Source organism: Arvicola amphibius, chromosome 11 (genome assembly GCF_903992535.2).
Source record: "Arvicola amphibius chromosome 11, mArvAmp1.2, whole genome shotgun sequence".
Classification (NCBI taxonomy): Eukaryota; Metazoa; Chordata; class Mammalia; order Rodentia; family Cricetidae; genus Arvicola; species Arvicola amphibius.
Window position 1 is genome coordinate 24835792 of NC_052057.2, and position 19041 is coordinate 24854832.

At 45.7% G+C, this 19041-nt stretch overlaps 1 protein-coding gene across 1 annotated transcript; it reads right to left on the bottom strand.

Moving 5' to 3' along the window:
- Positions 1–2788: 2788 nt before the first annotated feature.
- Stoml3 (stomatin like 3) lies at positions 2789–18764 on the bottom strand. Its single transcript, XM_038347049.1, has 7 exons — positions 18725–18764; positions 12537–12640; positions 12388–12460; positions 9164–9246; positions 7493–7696; positions 5004–5138; positions 2789–3013 (listed from the first exon to the last, which is right to left on the bottom strand). Exons 1-7 carry the CDS (start codon positions 18762–18764, stop codon positions 2789–2791), a joined length of 864 nt encoding a protein of 287 aa, XP_038202977.1.
- Between the last annotated feature and the right edge of the window lie 277 nt (positions 18765–19041).

Consider the following 19041-nt stretch of genomic DNA (forward strand, 5'->3'; position numbering starts at 1 on the left):
GAACCCAGAAGCACCAATGCCCGCCGGAGAGTAGAAATGTGACCTCCCTGCTGTGAATTCACAATCACTGCAAAGACTCCCAAGTTTTTTTTTCAAAACCAAGCCAAGGCGAGACACGTGACTAGAGGAGAAACCAGGGGCAGAAGAATGAGGAGCACGTGTGCCAGCTCCCCCCTTGCTTCAACCAAGCCAGATTCCCGCCCCATCAGAAGCTTGCGGGTTATCTTTGACAACCGCCCCTCCCTCACAACAACCCAAAGTGTATTTCAGTGTAAGGTGCCACCCACAATGAAAATGCGACAAGCTGCAAAACAGCAAAAACGGTGATTAAACAGTGGAGAGTTAAACCCCAAGGACGGAGATGTATCCAGGGTCATTACCAGCGGCGGGACCTTTTAAGGGGGCATGCGCAAAAAGAAGAGGTCGAACTATGGCTCCAGTCCCAGTCTTTTCTTAGACCTTGGGATGTTTAATCTTCACCGTCAGCTTAACTGAATTTAGAAGACCCTAGGACAAACAACTCTGAGCATGTGCATGCGGGCGTTTCCAGAGAGGTTTGACTGAGAGCCGAGACCTACCCTGAACGTGGGTATCACGTGGATGAAGGTCTCAGCCTGCTCTGCTCCCTGACAGCAGGCGCTTGTTCCCTTCTTTCTTCCTTCTGTTCCTTTCACCAGGTATTTGGAAACAGCTCTGAGAAATGTACGGACTGCTGAGTCAAAACTGTTACACACACCTTGGTCTTACCTCTTGCAGACACAGCGCCTTAACGGTTGTGAATGTGAGCAACTGGTAGACATCTGGCTGGAGGGGACTGTGTTGTTCAGCCCAGATGCTACCAGCGAGGTTCACCCGGGAAATTCAAATACACACACACACACACACACACACACACACACACACACACACACACAAAAATGATTCCACCTTTGCTACACAGAGCATTCTTGGTTAACCATACAGGCTGCTACCGAAAGTCAGAAAAACTCAGATTTCACACAACTCATTGGCTTTTTGTGAATCTTGTTCACTTGTCCATTTCATACCTTGTAACCCTACCTGGGTTAGCTTAGCTATTGGCCATCTTCTTAGAATGAGAACTGCACACACGCCCTCATTTAATTTTAGGGTTGCTTTTGCGGGGTTCTCCCCACATAGAATACTGGTGGCTAACCGTAGGACCACATACATGTTAAGCAAATGCTCTACCAACAAGATTATTTTCTCAATAATCCGGCCCCACTTCTGAGGCTACTGTTCAATTCTTTGGGGACACAAGAACCCAGAACCCCCGCGGGGGTGCCTAAGGAGCCGAAATATCAGAGGGTAGCTGGTAAGACAAAGGACTTGGCTGACAAGGGTTCTTTGCCCTTCAAGACTGATGCAATCCATGGCTGTACCTCCCAGGAGGCATCGCAGGAGAGAGGTTATTGCCATTTTCCTTCCTCTCCCCCAGGGAAAGGACCTTACCCTAGTCTCAGTGGAGGGGGGTGAGGGTGTTTTGAATGCCATCCTGGCAGTCTACACTCCGTGATTCTTCTACAGCCTCGTTATCACCAAGAGCACTTCTTGATCTTCAGAGGGTCTTTGTTTAGTCAGTCACTAGTAAAAGCAAAAACTATAAAATGCACTAAAGAAAAAAATCACCCTTAATGTCATCAAAGATAGTCATTTGAATCTGCAGGAGGTTCTGTTGTCTGTTTTGCTTCATTTTGTTTTAAGATGGGCTTTCACTATGTAGCTCCGGCTGGCCTGAACTTTCTATGTAGACTAGGCCAACCTACAACTCGCAGAGATCCACCTGCCTCTGCCTCTAGAGTGCTGGGATTAAGGGCCTAGTTTATGTAGTAAGTTCCAGATCCGCCAGCATGACATAGTGAGTACCAAAACCAAATAAATAGGTAAGTAAAATAAAATAAAACAGACCTCATTTCTCAAAACTAATCCCCAAAGGAAATCATATCTCGGCAATGAAATGAACTCCACTGACACAATTTTTAAAACGTGCTCACTTTCTATGGCTTTCTTTATTCACAACAAGTTGTTCGAGTTGGGGAGAGAATACAAATAGCGCTTAATCACTACGGCTCTTGGGACTCGCGGAGTGAAAACATGCAGCTCACGGAATGACCTCCCCAGTGGTTACAGATGTTCTAGCTAGTATGAAAATTGCCCTGTGCTTTTCTGCCTCGCTGCTCCTCCGCCGCCCATAATGCGCACAATGATGGGAAAGGCCCAGACCCCAACAGGACGTGCAGGGTGTTCAGAGAGCGGGACCTCAGCTGGCACCTTCGCCCTGTGCTCTTGTTGCTACGTCGCAGCTCTCCCTCCAAACTGATCCTAATTTAGCCTTGAGGGCTTTCCTTATGTCTATTTGAGCTATAGCAAGGCATTTTCTTGGAGTAACAGTAAATCACATACATAGCAAAAACTCAGGCCCTGTTTACAAATGACCTAGGGTTCCTTCTTCAACACAGCTTAAATCTGAAGTTTTTGTCAAAGTCTCCCACAGTCTCCACCCCATCTGAGAGAAAGGCCCTGCTGGTTGTCGGGGACAACTGCTAACTAATTCCGTAAGAATATTAAATATTGGTCATGCCTTACAAAGAAATGTACTGTGCAGCTCTCAGCTCTGTTTTTGTCTGTGTCGCTGCTGTGTTTCCCCTGGGAAGACTGCTCGCGGTGGCGTTACTGTAGCGGCATGATGCTGGCCTCTGTCTTTCCTAATGGCTGACCTCTCCTGGCACAGAAAGGCCTCTCTAAGCAATGGGCAGTCACTTGGGAGAGCTCAGGCCTTCTTATTGTCGACCTTCTTATTGTCGTAGCTGATGCCGCCAATGCCCTCGAGCATGTTCATGGGCAAGGGGAACACGATGGTGGAATTCTTCTCAGTGGCCACGGTGGTCAAGGTCTGTAGGTACCGCAGCTGGAGGGCAATGGGGGACTCAGCCAGTACCATGGAAGCCGACTTCAGGGACTTGGAAGCGTTCATTTCTCCCTCGGCCGCAAGGACCTAAAATGAGAGAAACAAAAGTTGATGACTGCATGGTATCTGGGGCTTCTTTTTCTGGGTGTGGCTCCCAATTATGCCACTTGTGTCTTCTCCGCTTACTCTCTAAACAAAGACAAGATTTTCACCTTCAAGAAGCTGCAAAAGGCAAATGTTCCGGTTAGTTGTGGTTTTTGTTTTGTTCCGGTTGGGTTTTTTTTTTTTTTTTTCCACTTAACTCAAAGTAGAGTCGCCTGGGAAGAAGGAGCCTTAACTGTGGAACTGCCTCCGCTAAACTGCCTGTGGACACATCTGTGGGGCATTTTCTTGATTAATGATTGATACGGGAGGGCCCTGCCCACTCTGGCAGTGGCATTGCTGGGTAGATGGTCTGGTAGAAAGCAACCTGAGGAAGCCATGAGGAAGAAATCAGTAAGCAGCATTCCTCCATGGCCCCTGCATCAGGTCCTGCCTTGGCTGAAATGAACCATTCTCTCCTCAAGTTAAATTTGGTTGCGGTGTTTGTCATAGCAACAGAGGTATGGACTAGGACCCTGGGGCTAAATATTTTACAGATTGTTAGCCCTCAAATTTTAACTTTCAAGCAGATAAAAGCGGTGCCGTTTAAGCCAATGAAAACTTGGCCTGAGAGCGTGCACGTGGAGGCCTGAGAACACTCAGGAGCCAGCTGGCCCCTGTTGTGGATGATAGGTACCCATCTCAGAAGGTCAGGCTTGCACAAGCGCTCTTCCTTCCTGAGCTGGCTCTCTGACTCTCACTGTCTTCTGTCGCCAAATTAGGCTTATTCTCACAGCGCCAGAATTGTTTCTAGTGGCTCAGCTTTTGACCACAGCAGTAACAAGCCCCAGCCCAATATCCCTTATTGGGATTCTCTCTACTGACTGTCCCTCTAAATTCTGAGATTTCTCAAGAGAAACCCTGGTCAGGACTCGACTGACCTGTCTGCGGGCACTTGCTTTTTATGTGCCAAAGGAGTCCTACTTAGGAAATGCTGGCACTCAGTAGAAAACAACAAGGAAGACCAAGGGTAGATAAAACCTTCCTTAGCCGTAGTTTGGCTTCCTAAGATAGTGTGGGATTCCCCTCTGTATGCTGTGAATATGGTTTATTACCATTGGTTATTGAAGAAGCTGTTTTGGCCAATGGCTTAGTAGAGTAAAGTCAGGCAGGAAATCTGAACAGAGATATATAAAGAAAGTAAGCATAGTAGGAGAGATGCCATGTAGCTGCCAAAAGAGAAAGATGCCAGCCACCAGCCAGAACCTTACGGGTAGGCCACAGCCTTGTGACAATACACAGAATAATAGAAATGGGTTAATTCAGATGTAAAAGTTAGCTAGAAATATGCCTAAGCTATTGGCCAAACAGTGTTATAATTAATATAAATTCTGTGTTATTATCCGGGTCCGGGTTGCTGGGAAATGAACAAGCAGCCTCCTTTTACCTTAAGAGTCATACTTGAAGATTTCCAATCTCTGACACCAGTAAATTTATCCATGTAGAACAAAGGTGACAACAGATTCTAGGACACTCAGGCCCAGCCTGAGTTTCCCATGTTCTAATTCTGACCTGGCTTGTATTCAGACAATCTTTTCAATTCAGTAACATTTATCCTACTCTAGCAACAATGTTGAAAACATAAGGACTACATTGGTCACTCCAGAAACGTTAGCTTTATAAAGGTGGTGGTTTCTGGACAACTCCAGACTCTGCCTCACAGGAGCTGAAAGGCTTTGCTAAGTCACAGTCTCCAGAAGACCTGATACGTGGCCAGTGTTGCTCCCTGCCTTGCTGATCACTCCACATGCAGCAAGCAGAGTCGTAACCTGTTACCAACCTTCCTCAAGGTGTGGCAAGCTGCCCACTGTCTTTTAGGCAACTTCTCGGGAGAGATAAATCTGTGGAAAGAATCTCTTTCGGAACAATCATTGGGATTCTATCCTCCCCTCAGCTCCATCCTTGTCTGCCACTGTGCTAACCCAGTGTTTCTTACCTTGGCTCTGGCTTCCCGGGTGGCCTCAGCCTCCGCCGCCATGGACCTCTGCAGCTGCACAGGAATCCGGACATCTTTGATTTCCACCCTGGCCACGCGGATCCCCCAGAGCTCAGTGGCATCATCAAGCAAGGTCTATATCCAGAAGAAGAGGCATTGATCAGAAGACATGTGACCTGCCCCACGTATCCGGTGTGTTTGGTGAGGCTCTCTTTTCTAAACTCGTTGGTGATATTTAGAATTGAAGTGAATCTCCTGAAGGTTTCATGAACCAATCTTGAGCTGGAGGTAATGCTCTGTTGGTAGAGAACTTGCCTAGCAAGCAGAAAGCCCTGGGTTTGATTCCCAGTACCACATAAAACTGGGCATGGTGGTGTATGCCTGTAGTCTCAGCACTCGAGGTAAAGGCAGGAGAATTACAAGTTCAAGGTCATCCTCAGCTATGGTGGGGAATTCAAGGCCAACCTGGGATATGTGAGGCTGGACCTCTCTCTCTCTCTCTCTCTCTCTCTCTCTCTCTCTCTCTCTCTCTCTCTCTCTCTCTCTCTTTCACACACACACACATACACACAAATCTTGATATATCACCTATTGGTCTGATGTGGGATTTCCCTCCATAAGCTATGATTACCATTGATATTGATAAATAAAAAAACTACTTTGGGCCTATAGCAGAGCTATAGGGGAATAGAGCTAGGCAGGGAAAACTAAGCTGAATGCTAGGAGAAAGGAGGTGGAGTCAGGGAGAAGCCATGGAGCTGCCTGCCAGAGACAGACGTGCTGAAACTTTGTTGGTAGGCCACGACCTTGTGGTGATGCACAGATTAATGGAGATGGGTTAAATTAAGATGTAAGAGTTAGCAAATAAGAAGCTAGAGCTAATGGGCCAAGCAGTAATTTAAATAATATGGTTTCTGTGTGATTACTTTGGGTCTGAGCTGCTGAGTGGCCGGGAACTAACTAGCAGCCTTACTACAACATTGGTCCACTAAAAGAATCCACTCCCTGAGAAATTAAATGATGTCCTTGCAGATCTGAGCAAGTGTTCCAGACATCAGTGACTGGGATTTTGTCCCGGTCACACGATTAGCAGCTGTGAATCATTGCATCTGCTTGTCAATCCAAGTGCCAGTATCTCTCACTTAGGACAGAATCCCTGTCAGCTTTGTCACTTGGGTTGGAGGTAACACACACACCAGCCAGTGCCACCAAAAAACCCAGGGGTCTTTACCAATTAAAAAAAAAAGACTTGCTTTGCTTTCATAAGCCTTTGCCCTGTGATCATTTTAAGCAAGCGATAATATATATGCTTTTTAAAGCAAGAGATTTTAGAATGTATTTTTCATACATTTTAGGAATAGTCTGTCCTTTGGGCAGACTTTAAACCCTGGAAGACAGGTTGCAGGTCACTCCAGAGAGATGCAGGGGTGACTGCACAGCAAAGCCCCCCAAAGGAGGGAGAGGCAGAGAACTCCGCCATCAAGCGGCCAAGACTCCTCTCCTGCTGGCTGTGACTCTGTAAGACCCCAGGAGTTGTTGAGACCCCCTAAGGTGCTCGAGACATGGTCTGGGGTTGCTGTCAGATTTTCAGATTTCTTACTGATGCTGTGGGGATCCCTTATGCAGAACTGGCGGGGTGCTTGTTGTCCTACCTTACAGACTGCATGGGAAGCTGTGAAGGATTCAGGTTGAATTTCTTTCTAACTCACAGAGAGGAGGTTCAGAATCATAAGGCCATGGACATAAGAAAACAGAGATGTCATTTATTAAACTAGAATATGGCAGTGGTGAGGTCAGATTTGTTAAACCCTCAGTGGTTATTATTATGGAATATATTGACTGGGTAGAGGATGAGGTTTAAATTGTCCATATTTTGCCCAGTTTCGCTGTCTCAAATGAACTTTCCTGTTTTATTCCACTGAAATGTAGGGATCCAAGGGCTGCCTGGTAAGGCTTGTATTTCCTTTAGAATAGCTTAATCTGAAAATAAAAATGTCTTGGAATTATTTTAAAAGTTAAGTGTGCAGTGTTTGTTGGTTCATAATTTTGAATTTAGAGAGAGAGAAAAAGATAAGAGAAATAATTCCCAAAGCTCCCTCCTCCCATGCAAGTATTTAATGTTTTAAAATTATTTATTTGACATCTATAGGTGTTTTGCCTACATGTATATCTATGCACCATGTGTGCCTGGTACCCAAGGAGACCAGGAGAGGGCATAGGATGCCCTGGAACTGGAGTCACAGACGGTTGTGAGCTGCCGTGTGGGAGCTGGGAATCAAACCAAGGTCCTCTGCAAGAGCAGTCAGTGTTCTTAAGCACTGAGCCATGTCTTGAGCCCCCGTGTGATGACTGACAGATGGCATTACCAGAGATAAGGAAACCCCTCTTGAGGAAGCTCTCTCTGAGTTGAAGAGTTCTCTATTCGGAACTATGGATGTTAGTGGTCACTGATCCCCGAGATGCAGGCTCCACGGACTCCGTGTCCTTACCTGGATGCTGTGGGCGATCTCTTCTCGCCCGGCTAAGATCTGGGACAAGGTCTGTGTCCCTAAGACGTTTCTCAGAGTGGTTTGCGCCAGCAGAAATGTGGCTTGGTGGACATCATTCACGTTGGCCACCGCTGAGACAGCGCTGTAGATTCTGTAATAGACAACTCCGTCCACTTGGGTGGTCACAGAGTCTCTCGTGAGGATCTGCAGAGCACAGACAGGGTGCAACCACGTGTATCCTACTTTACTATTGGCAAAGAGCGAACCAACCCCAGAGCTCACCCTTCACTGAAGGACATCCTTAATAGCAACTCAGACAGATTGTCAAACGTTTGTCCTGGCTTCAGAATAACAATATATCACAGCTAAATGACTGCACGGGTTTTGTCCCTACCTATCCCTGTAGCTTCAATTTAGAGAATTCTTACATTCCATAGGGAAAGCCCCGCCTTCTCCTCCCAAACAGACATAGATTTATTCCCTGTTGTCTACCTGGTATGCAGATCACCTCGGACTAAAGGAGAAGCAATACTTCTTAGGAACCATAGATGGCGCCAGAGACCGTGTTTTATGTTCAAGCAAAGCACCTGAGCTCCTGAGACTCAGTCATTCTGACATTCTGAACAGTGATCTCCCCCTCTCTCTATTTCTCTCTCTCTATTTCTCTCTCTCTATTTCTCTCTCTCTATTTCTCTCTCTCTCTCTCTCTCTCTCTCTCTCTCTCTCTCTCTCTCTCTCTCTCTCTCTCTCTCTCTCTCTCTCTCCTCCTCCTCCTCCTCCTCCTCCTCCTCTTCCTCCTCCTCCTCCTCCTCTCTCCTTTTCCCTCTTCCAATGATATTTCTGGGAGGACCCTGGGATTAGAACCTGAAAACTCTCCACTACAGAGCCACAAAAGCCTTTGGAAGCTTTCCAGGAGCATCTGCGATGGCTCAGATCTGAAGCCGGTCCTCCACGTCTCCTGACACCCCCGCGGCAACTGGTAGGTACCTGGGCCTTGATTGGTTCCCTGCCTGCTTATCGCTCTGGCCATGCCCCCTCTTTCCTGCGTTTTCTTGTCTTTCTAGATGCCTTTGGTTATAAGAGGGCAGCTGGGATGTTTTGGGTATCATTTCCTCTTCTCTAGCACCCAGTTTCTGCTTTGGGTCATTAACGCATACGATTTCAAGAACCATTTGAAGTTCAACTTCAGGCCGGTCCTGTGTAGCCTCTGTTCTGTCCCAGTACGTACACACAGACACCAAAAGTGAACAGCAAAAGTAAAGGTGAGCGTGCCACTGTTTCTAAAAGCCCCTCTGGGAAGGCTGTGGAGAGTGCAGCCTGACCCCGCCGCAACACAAACCACCTCCACCACTCCACCGCCTCCCCCTCCTGCGCTCCACCGCGTTCCCTGCAGCGCCCCTCCCGTCTCCCTCCGCTAAACAGCTGTGGTCACTTTCCACCCTGCTTTCCCTACAGCTCAGCCAGACTCCACGTGCTGTTCCATTTTCCCAATGTTTCAGCCCCGCCCTTCATTCTCATTGGCTAACCGAAGCCACCTGAAGCATTTCAAGCAGGCCCGGGGGTTGGGGGTATGGAGATGGGGATTAAGTCACCTTCCCCTGGTAGGTTAAAACTATGCCCAGACCATAGGCATAGGGTTTTGTCTTTAGCAACCCCTGTTTGCTCTTGTACCTCTTGTGGAGGAATGTTGCAAGTGACTGTTCGCAGATCTACTTTGACAAACACGTCAATGCAGGGCAGGACCAGGATCAAACCTTTGAAAAAAGAAAGCTGATTTAAAATTTGACCTATTCAAATGACGAAGAAGGTCTTCTACAGGGATTGAGCATTGCTTTTGTAGTGCTGTATGCATTTCTTGATTGAACACATTCAGCTTTGGTGAAGCTGACTGAGTCTGGTCATTCAGTAATGAAAGGAAATGAACTACTTAGGAATCAAGGACCTGTGGCAAAACGCTAAGGTCCCTGACACACAAGTCTTTAAATTTTTTATTCTTCGGTAATCTACTTCTATTTGACCATTTATTTTTGAGGCTAATTTTAAAAAGGTATCTAGGAAAATGGTTTCCTAACTGGAAAGAGTCAAGTTTGGTTGTGATTATCAGCTCCTGACAACAGCCTTCACATCACCAACAGTGTTGAAGGAATACGGCAATACGGCGTTAAAATCTTCCATCCAGTCTTGGATTCAGGAAGGAGGCTGAGGTTGGTGAATTACAAGTTCAAGCCCTTCCTGGGCTACATAAGGAATCCAAATGCAGCTTGGACAAATTAGAGTTTGTCTCAAAAACATTTTATATATGTATATATGTATATGCACACACATACATACTCAAAAACATATACATATATACATTATACACAAAACATACATACATATGTGTTAATGCTTGGCCCTTAGCTAGCACAGTCTTCCAGGGCTCAGGGTCCCTGCAGACAGTGTTTTGCAGAGCTGAGAACTCACATGTCTCTTTAGCTGTGTTCAAGCGCAATGATGTCCCCCCGTGCAATCGTTCCTGTTTCTGAGTAGTAAGCACTGGACATGGAGCAGGCCAGGAAAGGGCAAAGTAAAAACCATCTAAGAACGCTGGGTCCTCAGCTTTACCGCAGAGGCGTTCGCTCTTTACGGGGATCACGGCTATGAGGCAGGACAGCAAGGTTTGGACCGAGAGCCCTTTCCATAATCAGGGGCATCTTTGTGTTGCTGCGTTTGCTTTCAAGGCAGAAATCAGCTTTTAGTCTGAGCGAAGAGCCAACAACACAGACTGAGTACACAGTGGTTTTGCTCATTCGTTCATAGTGTTTCAAGCTTTACTTTTTTCTCTAAATTTTGTTGAAGCCTGTGTCCTGTGGTAAGACAGACTCTCTCTCTCTCTCTCTCTCTCTCTCTCTCTCTCTCTCTCTCTCTCTCTCTGTGTGTGTGTGTGTGTGGGGGGGGGTCTAGTTAATCCAAAATTCCTGAGAACTTCCTTGAGTTCAGTGTCAGCCAACCCCAACTATGATTGGGACCATTCACCCATCCCTCCTGAGCTTTACTGACGACATAGAAGATGTGGTGAAGCTGAAGCACAGGTCACCATGACAACAAACTAAGTACCAAGCACGACATCAAACATCCACGAGGTGCTGGGTATGGCTGCTCTTCTTGTAAATACTTTTATTACTAAAGGATCATTTGCCATTTGCAAAGGCCTTAGCAATTTGGCTTGCTTCCCACTGGCCCTCATGATGTTCTGAGGTAAACCGTTAGCCCCAGAGACATGCGTGACGGGGGTTATTATCCTGGGACTCTCAGCAGAGAAATCTTTTGGGAGAATTTGCTTAAGAAGAACACATTCTCCTCCGGAGTTCTCCAAGTGGTGGTTATTCTGCCTCTCTCCCTGCTCTAGGTTTATTCATTTATTTATTATTTGTTTGTTTGTTTGGTTGGTTGGTTGGTTTTTCATGACAGGGTTTCTCTGTATAACAGCTCTGGCTGTACTGAATCTTGCTGTGTAGACCAGGCTGGCCCCAAACTCACGGAGATCCGCCTGATTCTGCCTCCCGAGTGCTGGGATTAAAGGTGTGCACCACCACCTCCTGGCTCTAGTTTCACTTATAACCAATATAACCTTGGACCCATCCGATGAGGAGCGTGACTGAAAAGAGAGCTTAGTGACTCTTCATTGGCAGAGTCTCTAACACTGGTGTCTTGACATATGTATAAAGGCATTCATAAAATGTGATGCTTGCCTTGTTCTCTTAGGTTGGTTATGAAGTTAGACAAATGTTAAGCCATCTGAAGGTCAAGTCTCATTCACAAAATTATCCTCGGAAGTTTCTCTTTTTAAGTAACGTATAAGAGCACACAGTGCTGTTGATTCGTGGTCAGGTAGAGTCTCACCACGCATGTAAGGCTCCTGCCCCCCTACCCCAGACATTACAGTGTGGATGGAGATAAAACAGCCTCCCTCAAAGCACGGGAGGTGGGCAGGAAGCAGATGCTATCAGGGAAACAAGGCTAATGACCACTACCCTTCCTAACCATAATATTAATCATATGAAATTGTCATTGTTATACATCAAAGCAGATGCAAGCAATCTGTGATTGAAGAAAAGCTGTGGCTTAAGACCTCAGGTCCAGGGCTCCTTACTATTCAACACCTCCCGTCTGCTCCCCCAGCCGGAAGTCACTTTATAGTCTGAGCAGTTGGTAACCGATTTTACTTCCCAGAGTTGTAGAAAGCGTGGATGCTGGGAATCTCCTGTTTATCACCAGCTGTTGGGATATTCACTGATAAGTCATTAAATCTATATTGGCCTCAAGGTCTTCATTCTCAGAACTAGAGGATTCCACCCAGGGAATCACATGACTTTCAACTCCTCCCATTATCCATCAGCTCACCACAAGAGGAAGATATATATATATATATATATATGTATATATGTATACACACATATATGGTGTCACTTTATAATCTCTCTCTCTAGATTTATATATAGATAGATTATAAAGTGACACCATATATATATGTATGGTGTGCATATGCATGTGTGTGCATGTGCATGTGTATGTAATCTGTTAGCCCTTTCCAAAGATAATAAAATCCAACTCTTTGAAGAGTTCATGTGGACTATTTACTTTCTTCCTTCACTCCCTGGACCTGGCTCTTCACAGCCCTGGGCATAAATGGCATCCAATCAATGCTACCCGCTCATTGGACTACTCGGGGGTAAGTTATGAGGCAGAGGTTCGGATTTCATAATGCTTTAACTGGTGGTCTCTCCCACTAACAAGCCCAATGGATCGACATCTGTCCGCTGCCTGAGAAACAGGATCTCCAGCTTTCTGTGTTTTCTCCTTGGACATTCCCTAGATCCCACGGCTCGTGGTGACAGACATCCGCAGTCTCCTACCTGGTCCCTTGGCTTTATCAGCTTGGATGCGTCCCAGTCGGAAGACAACAGCACGCTCATACTCCTTAATGATCTGAAAGATTAAGAGAGAACCTTCAGTCTTCCCGTCAATCCGCAGGGAGACACCCACTTATTTCCCAGGGTCTTACCTTCAAGCACATCCATATGGAGATGGGGAAGGTGATGAGCATTAATAGCAAGGAAAGGAAAAACAGAATCCAGCCACACACACCAAGCCGGTTTTTGTTGATGCCTGGGAAGTGAGAAAGAAGCAAGTTTGTAGTCCATGTGATTCTTAGCAAAGCTATCAGGCAGGGTAGGTGGGGAGGGACTAGGTCCCGACACTGCCCACACCTGACAGGATGGAGGAGCAAACCTAACTCCATTCACACCGTGAGTATAATTACAAACAGTTGTGTGCACACCACACACACACAGACACATACACACAAACACACACCACATAAACACATGCAGTAACTCAAAATGTTTTTATGGGGAGGTGCTTAGAAATTAAAATCGATCTTCCCTTCCAAGAACTCTCCCGACAATCGGCAGTGATAATCATCATTATGTTTTTGTAAGGCCGGCATGGTTTATCATTATCCAAACATGAAAAGATGCCTTGGGGTATGTCCACAAACCACTCACACCAGGACTAGCAGATTCATGGGTTCCTTGAAATCCCCACATGAAATTCAAAACAAGTCCTCAGAAGGGCAGGGAGGTGCTATCATCCCTCGGGAGGACAATGTTGAGCATGTGGGGAAACATCGGAGAACCCCTGGGTGTGAGTTTCTGTGCAAGGTCTCTCATGTGCCGACTCCTGGGCTTTACACAGCCCATTCCAAAAGAGACTCCGTGCCTCCTCTTCATCAGTAAGACAGGGATAGAAGTTACCTAGGAATACCTGATAAAGACTAAACGATAATCCATGCATTAATGTGCATGTGTGCCTGTGACTATCTACCTGGTGTGTATATGTATGTTGTCTGTATCTGTATGTGTGCGCGCATTTGTATGTCTGTATCTGTGTGTGCACATCTGTGTGTGTGCGTGTGTTTCTGTCTCTCTGTGTGTATTGTATTATTCCCATCATATCATATATACAAGTGGATAGAAAATTTAGGGACTTATCAATCTGCTTTGTAATAAGAGGAAGCTTATTTTAAGTCCTCCTTCAACAACTCAACATCTTGAAGCTTAAGTCACATCATTCATAATTTCTTGTTCATAAAATGTGCATATCTGGCCAACTTTCCACGTTAGAATTCTTTTTAGTCGTCCTTTTACCTCCTCTGAGTCCTCTGTCTGTTCTGTTTGTCTAGACAGTCACCTCCAGTCTCGACTCCCAGTCCCTTCCATTCGAGGCACATTTTCCACTGCAGCATTAGAACTAACTGTCCTTGCTAGATACACCACCCTGGCAATCCCAGCCACTCCCCTGCCCAGGTTAGAGGCTCAGGTCATCACTGACTCCTCCTTATCCGTCTACTAAAGTCACTTTGGAACGTCCACTCGTACACACACACACACACACACACACACACACACACACACAGAGAGAGAGAGAAATGTAATCAAGGTTTTAAACAAAATATAAGATATTGGGTGTTTATATGCTCACAGAATCATTACTACATCCTATTTGCTAGTGATCTTTAGTATTAATACAGTCTGTGCATTTGTTCTCACTGGAAAAAATATCAAAGCTTCAGACTTAAGCTCCCCTTAACTACCTCCTTCTCAGTTCCACATTTATATAGAGAAGGAAAATAATCATCACCAATTTACGTCTGTCTTTAAAGGTTAATTCCCAGGAATTTACATACATATATTTGTCGCTAGGAGTGACAATCTGGTCTCCTACCGATCTTAGGCAGCTTCCTGTGGTGTGTATTGAAAACAATGGTTTCCTGTGCTGTTTACCTCAGAGTTCACAGGACTCTTATTTTATAGACAATCTGCTATTGTCCCTTCCAAGCGAAACACTTAAGTTTTATGCCCATTGTTGTTTTATACCTCGTTTTAATTTTAATTGCATAAAGACTGGAGATCCAAACAAAGATCTAAGATCTCACTTGCTCTGAAATGGAAAATTCAAGGCTTGCCCCACCAGCTCAGAAAGAAAAGCATCAAAGGTCATTAGCAGAACGAGCCCAGGGGTAGACAGGTTGTGAGCAGAGCTGGGAAGCCAGGCCTTTGGTCAGGTGGCCACGTGTTCTAATCAAGACAGCTGTACCTCAAATCCAGAGATGCCAGCATTCGCTTGATCTGCTCTGGTCAGCAACCTCCTCTGCTGCAGGATCACAACAGCTGGCTGGGAGGAGTTGCAAGTACGGAAAGGAACTCTGAGTGCCACTGGTGGGGTGGTGAGACCCTGACAATTGTCCAGGGTTTTGTGTGTGTTTGTATGAACGTGTGTGTGTGTGAGCATGAGTATGTCCATGTGTGTGCAAATGCATGTGTCTGTGTGTGCAGGTGTGGAGATCAGAGGTGGATGCTCGGTCCCTTCATCTATTAGTCTGTCCTTAGTTTTTGAGACAGTCTCTCATTGAATCTAGAGCTAGTCGTTTCAGTAACGCTGGCTGGCCAGCATCTCTGCTCCCCAGGGATCTTCCAGTCTTTGCCCCCTTCTCATCGGCACTGGGGTTGGGGTAATGGACACATACAGTATTATTACCAGGCGTTTTCATGGGTTCTGGACTTCTAAACTCATGTCCTCATGATTGCACACCAAGCAGTTTACCTCCTGAACCATCTTCCCAGCCTCTAGCTTTTAGTAAATTAAAGAGAAAGAGACAGACAGACAGAGGCACAACAGGGACAGAGAGAGAGAGAGAGAGAGAGAGAGAGAGAGAGAGAGAGAGAGAGAGAGAGAGAGAGAGAGAGGAGGAAGAGGAGGAGAAAGAAGAAGAGGAAGAGAAGAAGAAGAAAAAAAGTTGTTTATAACTGTGCATTTAAAATTGTGCAAAGTCTTCCATGCCAATAATACAAGCATGTGTGCAGCTGACCCAGGACAGTGAGTTCACATCCATCCTAGGCTACACAGCAGCACCCATCTCAATAATAACAACAAAAGAACCTTCTAAATCAGAGCAGGTCAGTGATGAACCCCATGAGTTCCCCTCCTCATGCACCCCTCCCTCCAGAGGCCTGGCACCACAGTTCATGAAAAAGACCCAATGTGGCAGCAGCACCCCAGCCTGGGACTCATGAGGCTCTCGGGTCCACTGTGGGTTTTAGCTGCTTCCTGTGTCTTCCCTGGGAATGTTTAGCACTTTGGAGGGGTGTTCCATTCCTGGCTCCCTTCTGGCTCCCAGTAGAAGCCAGTGAGTGAGTGGATGGTCCCCTGGAGCCCACTTTGAAGTCTCAGAATGATGCTCCACCACGGGTTAACCTTATGGGTCTATTTGGAAGCTCGTGTCAGAAATAATGATTCATCAGAAGAGACTCTCTCTCACGAGACTTAATTAGCCCAAGAACCATAAGCCAATGCTTTTTCTCCTTCATGTTTCTGCCTTCCTGTATACCCGACCCCACATCATTATGAGAAAATACAGGTCCTTGCATCTTTCTGCTCTGGCCCCACAGCCCCCATTCTTCCAGGGCGCTCTCTCTCTGAAATGATAGCACTGCCCACAAGCACAGGTATTTTGTCCTTAAAATTTATCTCCAGATGACCTCATGACAGTTCCATGTATACCAGTGTATAGCAGACACCCTGACAGACACATGATATTCTATTTTTGCATACATTTTGTGAGTTAGTTGTGGACGGCATCATGCATCCTAGGATGGATCCAAACTAATATGTAACTGGAGATGACTTTGAACTTCTGCTCCTGCCTCCACCTCCCCAGTGCTGGCATGACCGGTGCATACCCTTGTCTGTGCTGAGGATTTAATGTAGTATGTTTCTGTGCATGCTAGGCAAGTACTCTACAACTTGAGCTGTGTGTCCAACCCACGTGCATATGTTTTTACAGTTTATAAAAGTACTTGAGAATCATTATAAAATGATAGAAACAGAAAAGAAATGGTATGGCATAAAATCCTTCGGTCAACGGGCTCCTAATTAGTACAAATATAAGCATAAAAAGAAAATTAAAGCAAATGTCTCTGAGTGGTGGAAACATAGTGGTTCTGAGGTTTTTTTTAAAAAATGTTTGGGTGTTTTATGAAGATTTTTATTTATGTTTGTTTTTTGTGTATGAGTGTTTGCCTTCATGTCTATACCTGCATCATGTGCCTGCAGGGCTATGCAATGCTTGAGGAGGCCAGAAGGGGGCGTCAGATCCCAAGAACAGGAGTTACAGATACTTGTAAACCACTATGTGGGCACTGAGAACTGAACTGAGCTTCTCTGCAAGAGCAGAGACAGTTGATCCATCTCACCAGCCCCTGACTCTACACACTCTGTATTGCTGGGAGGTCTGCATACTAGATTCTGACTGTATTGGATTTGGAACAGGAGAAGGGCAAACTCAGCCTCTCAGTCTCAGAAGATCCACATTGCACTTCTCATACATTTCAACAGCACAGGAAACACAAGCCCCAAAAATGTCTATTATGTTCTGCAAGAATATAAGTTTATCGTTTGACTAAAAAGTCCAAACCACAAAAGCCACTCTAAGATGCCTCACTGATGAGACAGCATCAATCCTGTCCTCTGCTCAGGTGCTGTCTGCCCCTGTTAAAGTGGAAACCAATAATCCTCGCAGAACCACTTGGTTAGAAAGGTGAGGCCCGGCATGACACACACCTGCAATGGGAACACTACAGAGGCTGAAGCAGGAAAATGGCCAACCTGAGCTTTATGGTGTGAAGCGAAATTCCCACCTCCCCCCCTCAAAGCAACATAAGGCTGATGCGTTGGTTGGGCTTTCTTAATTGGGGAGTTTCTAAGTCCAGAATTTGTAGGTGCAGAAGCAAAATTCACGTGGGGTCCCTTCATCTCCTCATCACCCCTTCATAGCCCACCTCTCTGTCCCAACATCAATGTGAACATCAGGCCAGTCCTTTCAGAAGGAGTCCACTTAAGAGATTGGCAGCTTCCATCTCCACCCCACTGTACCCTTTCTGATGTCCCCACCAAAGTACTTAGGGAATGTCTTGATTCTGGGATTTCTTTTTTTTTCCTATAAAAACTCCATAAACCATTTCCACAGTGGAACCTATTGTTTGGGACAGCTACACGCCATGTTCCTCGGCCACAGTCACTCATATTTGGCTAAAAAAAAAAAAAAAAAAACAAAACTATCTCTTATTCTTTTTGAGATGAGAGCTGTGCTTTTTTTATTGACAATACGAGAGACCTTGTCTCTTAAAATAAAAGAAAGAAAAGAAAATGGTGTTGCTTCCCTGCAATCCCGACACTTAGGAGGCATAGGCAGGAAGTTCAGTGGTACCCTCAGCTACCAGGCAAGTTTGAGATCAACAACCCGGATGATGAGAGAACGATTCTCGAATTTTCAAATGATGTTTAGTGCTTTAGGCTATCAGTACTGCTATGCCTACGGCAAGAAAAAAAAAAAAGGCCGTTTTCCAATTTGGTTAAATGTCTATTTTTCTTTTCTGAATTAAGAGCGCTAAAGGCTTTCACCTTGAAAGATGGCTTTGGCAGCTGAAGGTTACAAAGCATAGTTTGAATCCCATGCACAGACAGACACACTCCCTCCCCGCCTCCACATCACCACCATCACCAGCTCCTAAACTCTCCAAGATCCAGTCCTTCGTATGTAAAATAATAGTAAAGACTTCCTCAACAAATGTCAGGCCCGAGAAGGTAACAAGAATCAACCACTTCCCAATTCATCACAGTCATTAGCACGAAGCGTAGTATTTGGTACTTATGAGCTAAGTCTTACTCTTTGACCTTCTCTCCATTTATCTGAAGTTATGCACCTTAAGCTAACTTGTTTTTTCCTTAGTCATAGCATCATTATATACATTTGAAGATGGAGGAAAGTCAGCCTCCAGCAGATCTTGGCTCTGCAAAGTGAAGAAAGCACTATAAAGATAAACAAATGACTATTTGATCACAAGGGAGCCAAGGCGAGTTACAGACCACCATTCAAAAACCAAACAAAGCCAAAGCAAATACAAAACAAGCGGTTTTAAGTGAAATTGAAGGCCCCGCCCCTCTTTGAGACAGGGTCTAGTCTTGAACCCATGGCAATTCTCCTGTCTCAGTCTCCAGAGTGCGGGGATTGCAGGCATGCCCAGCTGAAGTCAGTCTCGGTAGGTATACCCATGACACATCACACCCCTCCAGTGCTCCACGCCTGCTCTGAATGACACGTGTGTGACATTCAGAGAGGAGGAAGGAACCTACCCACTAAGCTGTTCTTATCCAGTTTCTCGGGTGAATCCATCTCATTCTTGAGATGCTTTCAGATCTGGCGGATGGTCCTGGGTCTGGATCCAAGCGAGACTGCAGGCATAAGCTGAGTGGTGTGTGGAGCGAGAGTCAGAGCAAGGGAGGCTCCCTCCCCTTGGCACACACCCTCAGGAGTGGTAACCCTGGTGCTGATGCGAGAAGCCTAGAAACGTAAACAAAACACCTCCCCTGACTTCACCCTGTCTTTGTTCAAAAAGAAAAGGTAAAAAGCAGAGATCTTCCTAAAAGATATGTCATGTGACCCCGTATCA

What these genes read in the sequence shown, in the direction of transcription:
- Stoml3 (XM_038347049.1), bottom strand. Translation starts at nt 18,764, where the DNA reads ATGGATTCACCCGAGAAACTGGATAAGAACAGCTTAGTGG. An exon ending in TGATAAAGCCAAGGGACCAG is followed by an intron (nt 9,247 to 12,387) that starts GTAGGAGACTGC and finishes CTTTTTTCAAAG; the next exon opens with GTTTGATCCTGGTCCTGCCC. An exon ending in AGATCGCCCACAGCATCCAG is followed by an intron (nt 5,139 to 7,492) that starts GTAAGGACACGG and finishes TTCTGGATATAG; the next exon opens with ACCTTGCTTGATGATGCCAC.